The sequence below is a fragment of the Amblyomma mixtum genome, chromosome 1, assembly GCF_055824585.1.
Source record: "Amblyomma mixtum isolate Tamu chromosome 1, ASM5582458v1, whole genome shotgun sequence".
Classification (NCBI taxonomy): domain Eukaryota; kingdom Metazoa; phylum Arthropoda; class Arachnida; order Ixodida; family Ixodidae; genus Amblyomma; species Amblyomma mixtum.
The window spans coordinates 55555685-55569923 of NC_143012.1; the positions used below are offsets into that span (position 1 = coordinate 55555685).

Sequence of the window (14239 nt, forward strand, 5' to 3'; positions counted from 1 at the left end):
CTGCACGTGCGATTCCTTGCTTTCATCCACCATCGAGAACTCCAGGTGCGTCAGATGCTGGGCCGGCCCCAGCATGAGGCTCAGGAGGTCAGCGGCCTGCATACGGGAGGCGACGCACTTCAGGATACGCAGCTTCTCGCAGCGGGCAGCCAGGCGGGCCAGTTTCACCGGGTCCTCGATGAGGCAGTTCGTGAAGTACAGCGCCGTGAGAGCCGTGCCCTCGGTGTCCAGGTACCTCTCAAGCACCGACGCTGGGGTGTTTGCTTGAAGCCAGAAGGCATGATCAGAGCCCATGCTCAAACAGTTGACAACTTCGTACAAGCAGCGCTGAAGTTCTAGATCCGAGAATTTTGTTTCGGACGAGCTTCGTGTGGTTCTGGCCAGACGATGAAATAGCTCTGATATGTTGAAGCAAATTCGCAGCGTTGTCAACTTTGTATCTGTCAACGAGTATCTGTTCTTGATATGGACCTCGGCAAATCCAACAGGTGGCGCTGGAGCCTCGACAGCTCTTTCTGCTGTTGTTGCAGGCAAAAATGCAGCAACGATTACACGCCGGCAGTGAGGTGGTATGCAGAGCAGCTAGAGATACCGACTTCTGAGTACTATTGATAGCCAATCTTCAGAAGAAAATCAAACGCATCACTAAACGTGAAAAAACTCCAGAAGATTAAAACACAACATTACCAGTGCTTTCAGGGAAGTAGTCATATCACTTTGCTGTATATGACGATGATTCCTTGACGGTGCTGCAACGTGTTCTTCGCGACAAGGCTATTACTGTCTGACTATCTAGTCCGGGACGTTAATGGCATGTATCTACTGTCGGATAGGATGGCAGGAGCGGCGGCGGCCACTTGTTCTCCGGATTCCCGCACAGAAAAACGAGTTGAATAGCGACGTGGAACGCCATCTTGAATACATTCACGGGAATTATCATCTTCAGAGCATTTATGATGCTTCAACTTATGTACGACCACGTTCGATTCCAACAATTTATGTATCCTACGCCGTAAGACTTCTACAGCATCGTTGCGCAGCCGTTGCAGCCTCACTTGCCTAATAAATGAACTCCTCATGCGCATTCCGGAACAACAGAAGTGTCTTTTCGCCTGTTTAGACGTTGAGGTTTCACGAGACCGAGTTCCCTCAATCATAGCGTGTTTGAAAGCGCTGTCACGCGAGGCGTGGCGCACGGTAACATGGCCGGTTTGGGGCGAAAGCCTCACTAGCCCCATTACGAGAAAACCCGGGGGTGTGTGTTAGTGTACAGAGATAGCACAAAAAAAAAGAGTATGTCCATAAACAAAACCATAACACACACACGTTCGTTGTCGCGGTGTCTTATGATTTCTGTTTACCTGGTTCGCTCGTCGCATGCATAGAGGGTCTCTAACTAAGCTCGTTTCAACGCGAGCGCCCTCAGTGGTCTCGGCGCTTGTGCCGGTGTACCCGGGTTCAAACACTGTGGCGGCAGCCGCGTTTCGTTCGATGGAAGCGAAGTCCAAAAAACACCCGTGTGCTGTGCGCTGGCAGTGCAAGTGGCCTCAGGTGGCCGAAATTATTCTGGAGAATTTCACAACAACACCTCTTTCTCTCTTTTTTTTCCACTCTCGCCTTCATCGCTTTCCTCGCAGCCTGGTAGAGGTTGTAAAGGTATAGGTTGTGCAATCAAAGGACGAACCACGAAGAAAGACACAGAGACACACACAAGCGCACTAACAACTGTTTATTTCTTCCTTGGAACGCTTACTTATACACCTGGCCACGCATGCTCAAATGCAATCTTTAACCACAGTAGTCATGCCAAGGGCTGTTAACGCAGACGCGAACGCAAAAAGTTGATTTCGGCTACGTACAGAGCCACGGACGTGTCACTGATACAGTCTACAGCGTTTTCCTTTATGTGGAAAGCTTCCAAAGCCAGCCGCGCTTGTTCATTTTTGCTTTTTCCCAGTATCACGGTCTCGTCAAGTCGCGGTGCGCAATTGCGGCTAGAACTAAGATGGGACACAAGGTGTGCCCCTTTGTCTGTGGGTTTCCTAACTTTATTCGCATGCTCCCTGAATCGCTAGTTTATGCACCGCCCTGTCTGCCCGATGTAGGTCATACCACATGAAAGAGGGAAGGAGTATACCACCCCGGTGGCGCAAGGGATGTAGGTAGACCCGTGCCTGATTAGGCATCCACTCCTTCTATCACCGCACGTGCGGGCGCACAGCTTCGCCAGTTTATTCGGCGCAGAAAACACCAGAGGGACACCATGCCTGCCTGCAACTCTCTTGAGGTGATGAGACACCTTATGCAGATATGGCACCACCACAGGCCTGAACGCTTTGCGTTCACTCGTCCCTCTCATACTTGGCGTACCGGTCTTCATCTTTCGTATCAGGGCCTCGGCAACCGTCGTCAAGAGCGACATAGGGAAACCTGCTGCCGAAAGCCGGCGGACCTGATTGTCAAAACTTGCCTGCAATTGATGCACACACGACTTTTTTAGAGCCGATTCCATGCAAAGGGAAGCAATGCCTCTTTTCACAATTTTGGAATGCTCTGATTTGTACGGCAAAAGTTCCTTTTTTGCACGAGGTTGGTAAGACCAACATACATGCCGCACGCAGAACTTTAGTTCGAGGTCCAGGAACTGCAGAACACTCCTGTGGGGTAACTCATGTGTAAAACCAAGACCTTGTCCGTGTTGCTTATAAACTTCTAAAACTTCATCAATCGCATCCTGGCTGGAATAGCCACGCGCTATACCTTCACAACATCATGTACGAACTAGGCCCAACCCAAGTTTTACTGGTAGAGGTATCCACCCAGAAGTTAGAGAGTTACTGCAGCTTTCATTTCTTCAAACACAAATTTGATAAAAAAATTTCTTCCACCAGACCGGCCTCGCCTGAAGCTCGTGACACTAGGACGAATAAATTAAATTACAACGAAATTCTTGCGCCGAGGCGTCAATAACAAGTGTGAATCATAAGTAGACAATTTGTGCACACATCATCGCTGCTGATTCGTTTGTGCTTACAAATGACGAAAAAAAATGCATCAAAATTGCTTCAGTGACATACCTTGCATTCTTCCTTTTGTATGCTTCACATCGATACTAGCACGGATTACAGAGCAAATGTTTTTGTGTGCTTGGTGGTCTTCTTGCGTGCATTATTTGCGTGTGCTTGTGCTATGACGCAGAAAGCACGTAATAATGAGCAGCATGAACCACAGTCGCGTTTGAGTGCCCTTTTTGATCTACCTGGGTTGTAAGTGGTTTGCATTCTGCTGGTTAGCAAGGTTAAAAAATACGAAGTAAACACTCATGCAGAGGTCCAATGAAACAGAGCAAGAGGTCTCCATCCAAAAAAAATTGCGCAAAGTCTTAATCAAGGCTGCTATAGTGAAGGTAGCGCTCAAGAAAAGGACGAAAGGAAGAAGCAAGACACGACACGAGACCCATTTCGCCACTAAACTTTCGCGCACCATCAACTGCTGTGACTGCGGAAGAAATAACACATTTCGACCACACATGGAACAAGTTTACTTTTACTGTTCGTTGCTTGTGGCAACAATGTTTTTTTTTGATAGCGTAATATGTGTCTTGTTTCCCAGCTTTTTCCTGTGTTGAATATATCGCCCAGCGCTATCCATGTGATCTTTTTCCTTCTCACATTTTCCTCTTTTTCTTTCCAGAAATTTTTGGCGAGGTGGGTTTATATTTCCTGTTCTTCCAATAAAGATTTAGTGATGAAAATGCGGTTGTGTCCAGTCTAGCTTCTGCCTTTCATCCTCGTCATTCACGCTACCTTCACCATGAATCTGATTCAGATCGCGCAACTTTCAATTCTACAGCTGGCAACTCATGGCGCTCGAGTTAGGATTACAGACGTGATACATACGTAAGAGCAAATAGCACGTCTTGGATGTCAACGTTCGATTTGAAAAGGACTATTCATAAGTGCCCCGATGCTATGTGCCTGTAAGACCAGCCATAGTGATCACAGCGGGCTGGGCTCCGGATGCCATTGTGGCCGGTGGGTCGCGCCGCGAGCAATAGTTGAGAGACCTCAGCTCTAAAGCTAAAAATAGAATGGCTAAATTATCGTTTCTAATTAGCATATTTTGTGAACTAATATCAGGGGGACACTGAAGCTCCTTATAAAGAGCATGAGGCGATAGCGTTAAAGAGGCCCTTGAGCGGACTGGGGTGCACTTTGCACACCCTTATAAAAATGGTCTGTAGACTTTCTATAGACTTTTTATAGACTCTATAGTCATCCTTTACACTTTTCCCTTTGTCTATAGACATTCTATAGAAAATCTATAGATTAAATTCGATAGCTGCTTCAATTTCTTTTCGTCTATAGACGGTCTGTAGACTCTCTATAGAATAAGGACTATAGCTGCCTCAATTTCCTTTAGTCCATAAACGGCCTATAGACTCCCTATAGACTAAGGTCTATAGCTGCCTCAATTTCTTTTTGTCTATAGACTCTCTGTAGACTAAAGTCTATAACTGCTTCAATTTCCTTTCGCCTACAGACGGTCTATAGACTCGCTATAGACTAAGGTCTATAGCTGCCTCAATTTCCTTTTGTCTACAGACTCTCTATCGAATAAAGTCCATAACTGCTTCAGTTTCCTTTCGTCTATAGACGGTCTATAGACTCTCTATAGACTACAGTCTACAACTACCTCAATTTCATTTCGTCTATAGACTGTACACTATAGATAGTCTACTGTCTATACGAGGGGGTACCCAAAAGAAACCGGACTTATTTTTGTTTGAACTTATTTGTTCACATTTTCAGCACAGACCTTCAATCTCCTTCAAAGTATTCCCCACTTGCAATGATACGCTTGTCAAATCTTCAATTCCATTTTTCAAAAAATTGTTTAAATTCATCTTTTGTGATGCTCGACGGTGCCTACGTCGTTTTTTTCTTCACCTCAGCAACATCAGCGAAACGCTTTCCATTCACCTATTTTTTCATTCTAGGAAACAAAGAAAGTAGCACGGTGCAATGTCGGGAGAGTATGAGGGTTGAGGAATAGGGGTCATGCCATTTTTGGTCCAAAATTGTCGTAGAGACAGGGCTGTGTGACCAGGGGCATAGCCATGATGGAAAAACCAGTCACCCGACCGCCACAAATCTGGCCGCTTCCACCGCACACTGTTGCCCAATCTTTTCAAAACATCCAAGTAGAAAGCCTGACTAACTGTCTGACCCTGCGGAACAAATTCTCAATGGACGACTCCTCTCACGTCCAAAAAGCAAATCAGCATTGTTTTTAGGTTTGGTTTCACCTGACGAGCTTTCTTGAGGCGAGGTGAATTTGAAGTTTTCCATTGGCATGATTGTTGCTTTAATTCAGGATTCGATTCAGGAACACTTGAGTTGTCCCCATAGAATCGTCCTTGTACGTCTTTCTTAATATTTCAAGAGTTTCCATTCAACTTTTTCCGAGCACAAATCAGAATTTCACCGGCGCACGCTGTTCACGAAAATCAGCCATTGCAAAAACGCCATTCACAAAAAACAGTCGTCACTCTAAAACTCTACCTAAACTAGTCTGACCTCCTTCAACGACGGCACTCGGCTTACTGACTCTGGAATGTTCGTTCTATGCGCTCCTAGTGGCAAAACGCGGTACCACAGAAGCTTTGCCGACCAAAATATTTATTCCGGTTTCTTTTGGGTACCCCCTCGTAGACCAGTCTATAACAATCCTAATTTTTTCTAACAATGTTCTATACACTGACTTTCGGCTAAGTCCAGAACAATGTCAATTTCTTTTTGCACTGCATGCTGAGGGGACCTGCATCAGGTGACCGCAACCATGTCGGGAGTCCTCCACTTCCTTCGCTATTACGGAAATTAAAAAAGTATTGCGTGAGGACATTACAACACCCTCCTGTACATTCTTTTCAAGAGCCTTGATAAGCTCGTTTTCGTTATACCGTGATGTATATTGTTAATACAATTAAATATTTAATGCTAACAAGTAAGCCGAGGAAAGGCAGCCGTTCTTGAAGTAAGGGCGCCCGCAAACTGTACTACATCGAACAAATACTCTGTCCCTTAAAGGAATCGCTCGACACAATTCCATGCCATCTTTCGATCGTTACTGTCCAACGCGCTGAAATCAGACACATTTCATCAGCGGTTCTACATTTCTCTTTGAAACGTCCTGAAAATAAACGGGGAAAGACGGATGTGAGAATTCAAGGAAGCGCCCATCCCTTAGAAACACCTTAGAATAGTCCCAAAGAGCCTGGTCCTCTGTACGATTAACATCTGCCATTTATAGCTTTGCAGTTTGTATTCACGTGAATAAGTGCTGCGACGCAACAATCACAAAGCCAGTAATTTTTCGTTCCTAGCCTCGCACCTGTTGCTTCGGAGCCGATGACACCCTGATGTCGCGCATATCAGTTTTCTAAACACGAACACACGCAAAAAAAAGACGTTATGCTATGCAACATTATAATTATTATTTGAGAATTGCAACACATGGTATTCGGCGGGAGATGCGGCGCGTCTGCGGACAAGCACTTAGATTTCGGTTCTGTTTTCACGAAAACAATAAGGTTTTTAGAGGGTAAGCAAAGAATTTAAGCTTATAAACCAATTGCCTTCTGTGGCCTTAGATATCAGATCAAGCTGCACACGGCAAGAGTGCGAGCGATAAAGATACGATCGTGAAATGTTCTGACCCGTTTTACCGCGAGACGGCGGAAAATCATTCGGGCTGCAAACAACCCTGTGCGTGGATGTATCGCTGGCGCTGGCGTGTTTTCTCGCGGATTACGTTTTCCTCAAAATCCAACTTCATCGTCAGCTTACGGTAAGTCTACACGTTTATATTTTATTCATTTGATCTCCTAAACCATTCTAAGCAGAGCTGGGCGTGCAGAACAGATTATGTCGGCAGCGACAAACGTCCTATTTTCGTTTCTAAGGTGGAAGCCATCGGGTTCTCGACTAATTCCGCTTATCTCTTTGCCGCTGTCTTTAATAACGCGCGGAAGGGCAGTCTGTGAGATACCCTTGATGATAAGGCGCTCCACGCGAGCTGTCTACTAGATTTTTCGTGTTTCAAGGTAGATGCGCGGCCAGAAATATCGTTTAGCGTGTGAATGACGACCGAAATGAAACTGTGCGTTAGTTAGCGCCGTGTGAGCTCAATTTACTTTGCACCTCCGAAAACGTACTTACATACACTCTCGTTCTCTGGTAGATTACATTTATTTTCTAATCTTCGTGTTATCACCTGTCTGGACCCTAGAGTGCTGTTCTTTTTGAGGTCTGCATTGCTTGCTACGTGTGGACGCTCGCTCGGTGCGCGTTGTGGACGCCGACGTTTCAGCAAAAGTGTCTTGTAACGCTATCGACTGCAGCGCGATACGTTTTTCAAAGTTGTAGTCAAGCGGCGCTGGAGGAGTGCTTATAGTGTGATGGGTGAATAAAATTCGTTGCCGGCGCGAGTGGCCGGTGTGCTCAAACACCGCGAAGAACCCAGGAGCTGCATCCCGTCTCCCCTTCGTTGCGCACGTATGGATTCGTCCATGTCTGTCATCGGCACATGACGGGCAGACATACAGCTTTAGTTTCAGTGCCGCCTTTTCAGTGCTTTTTGGTGCCCGCCATGTTCTTTCGAGGGAGAGGGAGGGGCGCGGTCACGGAAGTGCGGGGACCCTTTTCGTTGTCCACGAAATGGCACTTTCGACTACTGGGGCAAGCACACAGCGGTGCCTCGCTCGCTGTTGCCGACTGATACGTGCATGGTTATTTTTCATGTTGGACGCGATGCCATTTTGCATATATATATATATATATATATATTTCGATGGAAGCACCAGTGTTGTACGTAATAAGCGGAAGTTCTTTAAAACTTGTGTTCTTTTACGCGGACTCGGCTGTATTTGACAAAGACAGCGTTTTTTATATATACCCCCTCCCACCCTGCTGTCCTTCTCGTGGAAGCACATGCAAGCTCTTGTTTCGTTGTTTAGTGAATGTCCCTGAATAATGCGTTCGTCATCAGGGATTAGTGGACACCTATGTTTAGTTGAAATCGTGTCCTTGTAATGAAATTACTGCATGCGTTTTGCACGGCAATGCTCAGTGACAACGCTTGAACAATAACTTCATTCTCCGTTACGGTACAAAAAAAACAACCTTAAGGCGGAAAAATAAAAACAAAATAGGCGATAGAAAAAGTGCACTTTATTGCCACGTTCATGTAAAACGTATTATATTCGCTTTGCACTAAGCACCACCGCAACATTCGGGACAATGCTAAATATGCAGAAATATTTTTTCCGTGTAAAAGAGCTCAAGTTAGGGCTAACCCGACATTGTTGTTTCCGACAATGGGCCAGGGTTCATTAGTAACATACATGCAACATCCTTCAAGAAGAATGGGGTGAGACAGAGGCTGGTACCGCCGTACCCTCCAGCGTCTAATGGCGCCGCAGAACGTGCCCTTCAGACGGTAAAGACATGCAGATTATATAACCTCTATCTGAGGAAAGCAGGTCAGGTGAAGTTGGAGTAGTTGCCGAAAGATTCCACAAACGCGTGCGCAACTTCGTAGCAAAAGGCGTACTGTTCCTGGAATAGAAGACAGGCAGAAAATCAGTTAAATTTGTTTGGTTTATGGGGGTTTAACATCCCAAAGCCACTCGGGCTCTGAGAGACGCCGAAGTGAAGGGTTCCGGAAATATCCACCAGCTGAGGTTCATTAACGCGCACTGACACCGCACAGTACGCGGGCCTCTAGAATTACGCCCCCATAGAAATTCGAACGCCCAGGCTGGGATCGAACCCGCGTCTTCCGGGTCAGCAGCCGAGCGCCATAATCACTCAGCCACCGCGGCGGACTGACAGAAAATCAGTCATACCGTTTTTTAGTGAACATTGTTTAAAACTTGTGCCTTTGTACATGGTCTTGCATAGTATCGGCAGAATAACTTGTTAAAACCAATTGGCTCTTATTGAAAGCATGCTGAGTAGTGCAGTACAATCTAAACTTTTCAACCGATTTCTTGGCACTAGCCTAATCTGTGCATGGGGTGCTTATTCAACACCCGCGTTACTTTCAGGTGTGCCTTGAAAAATGTCAACAGGCGTCTACGTACAAAATCAAACTATGAATGTGGTAGTGGAAATTTTAGGAACAACATCACGGTACTCTTTAAACAATAGTGGAGTATTGTTTCATCAATGGACATGTCCTTGCGCCTAAACCAATGCTGGAATGGCGGGCAGTCAGTGCATGTACAGCCGCCTAAACTATTCCAATAAATAAATTTGGGGCGCATGAAGTACACAACCCACATTCTGTTTAAGACCACGCAAAGAGGAATAAGGCTCCTCTCAGCCTGAATGAAGTGAGCTGTTCTCTTATTACGGTTGTGTTTCAGCCTTTTTTTAATACTTCCTTCCTGAAATATTCCGGCAACCCCTCTTGACATTGCCGCTTCGCAAGCACGCCGTTTGTAGCCGGGATTATCAGAGTAGTTCAATAGTTTATTTTCAAAGAGGAATTATGTGCATAAAAGCCGTCTCACCGCATCGGTGATGAATTCCGGTCGGCTGGCGCGAACTCTTTGCACCCATCGGAAGACGTCGAGCTCATGCTCGTTCTTCAGCTGGTCGCAGACGGAGGCCAGAACACAGAACAGCCCGCTCTCTTTGCAACCGTCACTGGAAAAAAAAATGAATAAACAGAACTTTCAAGTAGCGTATGAAGTGCTAGGATTCGTCTCTTATGGGTAAATAGAATGGCACAAATGAACTACGTCATTCAAGAAAATAACGCTACCGATGAAACGTACAACAGCAACTTAGCTGCACCGCTATTTCCCACAAATATAACTCTTATCGCGTTATGCTGCCTGCCTTCTGCATCTTACGCGTCATAGTTCGCTACAAAAAGTCTTGAAGTCGCAGATACTCATATTTCTTTAACTGTAGACTGAAAATAGCTTCGGAATCTTGCTTAGATCGGCTTTGACGAATTCGTTTATCAGGGAAAAGACTGTTCCCGTAAAATGCGGCACAGGAGAATGAAAGAGTCACTGCCGAATGAGGGACGGTCGTTTTTAGACCATTCGTCGCTTAAAATATATAGACACCTTCAAGACTCACCTGGAGGAAAGGCATTTATTTCTTGTAAATACTATACGCTTAACTCCTTAAATCTCAACAAGGACTACCAAATAGTGTAACACATGCAATGCTAAAAGTGACATGGGTAATGGAAAGTTTGGAAGAATGGTTTACAAGAAGCCTAGAGTCGTCGTTGCTGAGAACCAAGCAGGCTCCCTCTATAGAAAACAGCGCCACGCAAATGGCACTGCATAGTATTTCAAATACGTTTTATATTAAACAGAATTTCCATACAGGGTTATTTCTCAACCTTTACAGATTTTTATTTTTAAAATTGGGAGAGATACGTCGGTGCGGTCCTTTCAGGTTGATTGCACAACAAGGCGGACATTACGCAGCCTGTAAGAATAAATCACTGGCCCATTAATTACCTTCAATTAACGTTTAAACTTATTTTAATTTTGATTCTAGAGGCAAGGTTATATTTCAGAATTGATTGCCGTCAGTATCGAAGGTGAGCCCGGTTTCTAAGTTTTCTTTATCAGCAATGTGCTTAGAAATATGAAACATCAAAAATAAGGATTCAAAGCTTGTTTACTTGACTTTGATTACATAATGATAGAAAGGCATCGTTCCGCTTGGTATCTCTCCTAAAGCAGGTCAACTTCTTCTATATCATTAAATACGCCCGCTGCGCTCGTATTTGATGCGTACGGGCTACTAGAGAAACAGTTTTATTAATTTGAACTCTGTCAAAGCTACCGCAACAGAGCTTTCAAATGCTTCTTTAGGATGTTTTATATTTCGAACCACGTGGCTGATTCAGATAGTTTAAAAACAGAGCTCAAATTCCATGTTGACGAGCGTCAATTTCTAAATACAACCTCGCCCCCCCCCCCCTAACAAATAAAAATTTTAGTCATTATTTTATTTGTTATTGTTTAACCCTTTCGGCCCTGGTGTCCTATAAAAAGGACACGAAGCAAAACGGCTATAAGTCATGATTAAAATGCCCAATAATATGAAACAAGAACTGAGCCGACTCCCAAGGCATCCCTATATGCACAGACATCACTTTCTCCTTCGTCTTCCTCATCGTAGCGCCGAGAGTAAACAAACAAAATGGCGGAAGATGGGAACGGCGGCTGCAAATGTAAGTGCTATTTTGCCATTTTTTTAGAGCGCAGCTCTTTGGCGTCCGTTCCTGGGTTTCGCGTCGTCGTCGGCGTCGGCCTCGTAACCAGCTCCGCCCCCCTTTCATCCCCCCAGCGCTATCGGCGTCAGCGGCATCAGTCAGTCGCTGCTATCTCTTCCCTCCTCCCTTTATCGTGTTGTCCGCTTGCTGCGCGCGCTTCTGCCCCCATCGTTTGCCGCTGGGTGTACACGCCGCCCCCCTCCCCCCTCTTCCTGCGAGTCTCCGGTTGTCAAAGCGCCGGCTCGAACTTAATTCCTTTCTTCGCTCCTCCTCCAATGCAACCCCTGTGCGGTGGCAATCAGAGAGCCAGATCGGTGGCGGCGGATCTGTATATGTGCACCGCCCGAGCCGAAATTGCGAATACGTGTGAAAAATAAAAAAAAAATTCTGTGATAGCGCATACATGTGTTGCTCGATTTCTTTGCCTCAATCTATCGAAAAGGTGAAACAGCTTATTTGCTGCGCTCAAATTTCGCATTAGGAAGTAACGTAATCGTCGGTAATTTTTTTACTCCATACCTAAGAGAGTGTTCGCGATTAGAATTTTGCAGGTTGTTTCAAAGACACTAAAGGCCTTAACAGTTGCAGAACGTTTTCTGTGCGGTTAGTACATTTGTCACAGCACGCCGCAATATGTGTGTCCTATATATAGGACACCAGGCTTCAGTGGTTATAAACCACCGGCGCGTGTTGCATGCAAGTGCGGAACATTTTTTTTTTTTGGTAATGTCTAATTTTTGTTTTTGTTTTATTGCAGAGACAAAAACTGTGACCTTACTCAACGGCAAAGCGGCCTCAATTAAGACATTTGCGTCTCGAGGATCCAGATGTCATGTTTGCTGCACTGAAGGATGGTTACGTGTCGGAGGTTGAAGACGCTGAGGAGGACGTGGATTTGAGCTCTCGGCTGCCTCCAGCGGTGATGAAGTTGACAAAGCAACACCGGAGGACAGGTCGTGGTGGAGGAGAGCTTTCAATAAGTTAGCAGCCACGTATCACCCTCAATAATCTGGTGACGAGAATGAGAATGATTTGATGGTCTACCGACCCCATGTGCGTATTTTTCTCGGTACGTGCCGAAGAGTGTTTTTAGCGTTCTTGCCGAGGAAACAAGCATGTATTCTATTTATCAAGAAGGAAAATCCGTTGAGATGACGAAGAAGAAATCAGAAAGCTGATTTCACAGCATTTATCGATGGGTGTCTTTCGCTAGCCACGGCTAGAATCTGCTTGCACATTGTAGACGTGAACGGAGACCTGTTGTGAACGCTCTGCCTTCGCTACGGCGAACGCTATGCCTTCACTACGGCGAACGCTATGCCTTCACTACGGCGAACGCTATGCCTTCACTACGGCGAACGCTATGCCTTCACTACGGCGAACGCTACGCCTTCACTACGGCGAACGCTATGCCTCACTACGGCGAACGCCAAGCGCATGCTCCTGACGTTTTCCCTCGTCCCTTCCTCCCCTTACCCTCGCTCGGTCACGCTACGTAAGCTGGCTGATCGGGATGAATAAACGCTCTTTCTATTCCGAGCGTCCGTTTGTGTTCCATGGGAGCACGGCACGCGCAATGGCGTGCAAGCTTTGTAACAAGACCACACCAGCAATGATCCTTTCTGGAAGGTCAGGACAGATTTGGACACATTTCGTGAAAGATGCCTAAACCTCTCTTTCGAGGAGCATCTTTACAGCGATGAGCAAATCATTCCGTTCAAAGGACAACGAGACATAAAACAATAAATAAAAGGGAAACCAAATACGTGGGAAGTGCAAGTTTTCATGCTGTGCGGCGCCTTGGGGATTTTCTACGACTTCCTCGTTTATCATGGTTCATCCACTGAACTCATTCCACCTGTTTCAAATTTTTTCACATGGATTAATCAACGTCGAGTATTAGCTGCACCTCAAGGCAACCACCATGTTTGTTCTCAATATTTGAATTTTTGTGAAAGTCTTGAAATCAAGAGTAACGTCAAACTTTGCTTTTTTTGTTCTTGCAACCACTAAGCCCTGGTGTCCTATATAGGTCCAGGGCCTCGCCCGCCCCTGGATTTACACTCCATCGCTTCAGGAAGGCTCCCGAAGCACGTGGAAATCATCGGCATCACGGCCCGCTGCCGAACTGGCCCTCCAAGCGTCTCCAAAACTGTGAAGCGGCGCGGCGCCTCGCTAAACCTAACGCGCCGCGCCTCCACCGCCGCAATGCAGCGTCTGACCAAGCCCCTGCAGCCCAGACCCACCGATGCCGCCACCGCGAGGCCTGTTCCAACCACGTCGACAGCCGTCTCTCAAACGGGTACGTTCAACGCCGCCCACGCAACCGAGCACATTCCTGCCGCACTGCACGCCTTGAGCGACGCTGGGAGCACCGGATCGACGGCCGCGGCGCAGCCGGCAGCGTTCGTCGTCGGCGCAGCGTCCACACCTAGCCAACTCCACGCTACAAGGGACGCCAAGAGCTTCGGGGCCATAGACGCGTCGCAGCCGGCTGCGTTCGTCGCCGCCGCTGGAGCCGCTGCACCTACTCCAGCCAAAGGTCCCACTGACACCAAGACCTCCAGCCCGGCACCCGCGTCGCACACTGAGACTCCGGCTGAGGAATCAGACATGGACCTTACGACGTCCCCGGCAGACGACACTCCTTCCCAGGAAATCGGCTGGACCACCATCGGTGCCAACCGTAAGCCTGCCACCGCAGCCCGACCCCGCGCCGAGCTCATCACAGTTGCCATCCAGCTTCCCCCTGGAACCCTCACCCCCAAGCTACCTCTCTACGACGTACTCGCCGCAGCCGCCTCCGCTGCACAACTTTCCTCGAAGACCAGTGCCGACATCACCCTTCAGGCCAAGCCAGCCCAAAGCCTTGTGTTTCTAAAGACTCATTCTCCTCTCACCGCCCACCTCCTACTCTCTGTCACGC

At 46.8% G+C, this 14239-nt stretch overlaps 1 protein-coding gene across 3 annotated transcripts in view; it reads right to left on the minus strand.

Annotated features, from left to right (window-relative positions):
• Positions 1 to 8211: 8211 nt before the first annotated feature.
• The window catches only part of LOC149366339 (receptor-type tyrosine-protein phosphatase epsilon-like), a 65925-nt gene continuing 59897 nt past the window's right edge, over positions 8212 to 14239 (minus strand). For all 3 annotated transcript variants that reach the window (XM_089550211.1, XM_089550218.1, XM_089550226.1), the window contains 2 exons: positions 9578 to 9713; positions 8212 to 8618 (listed from right to left, as the gene is read on the minus strand). In XM_089550211.1, the coding sequence (XP_089406337.1) occupies positions 8544 to 8618; positions 9578 to 9713 (211 nt within the window). In that variant the 3' untranslated portion in view covers positions 8212 to 8543. The remainder of the gene's footprint in view (positions 8619 to 9577; positions 9714 to 14239) is intronic.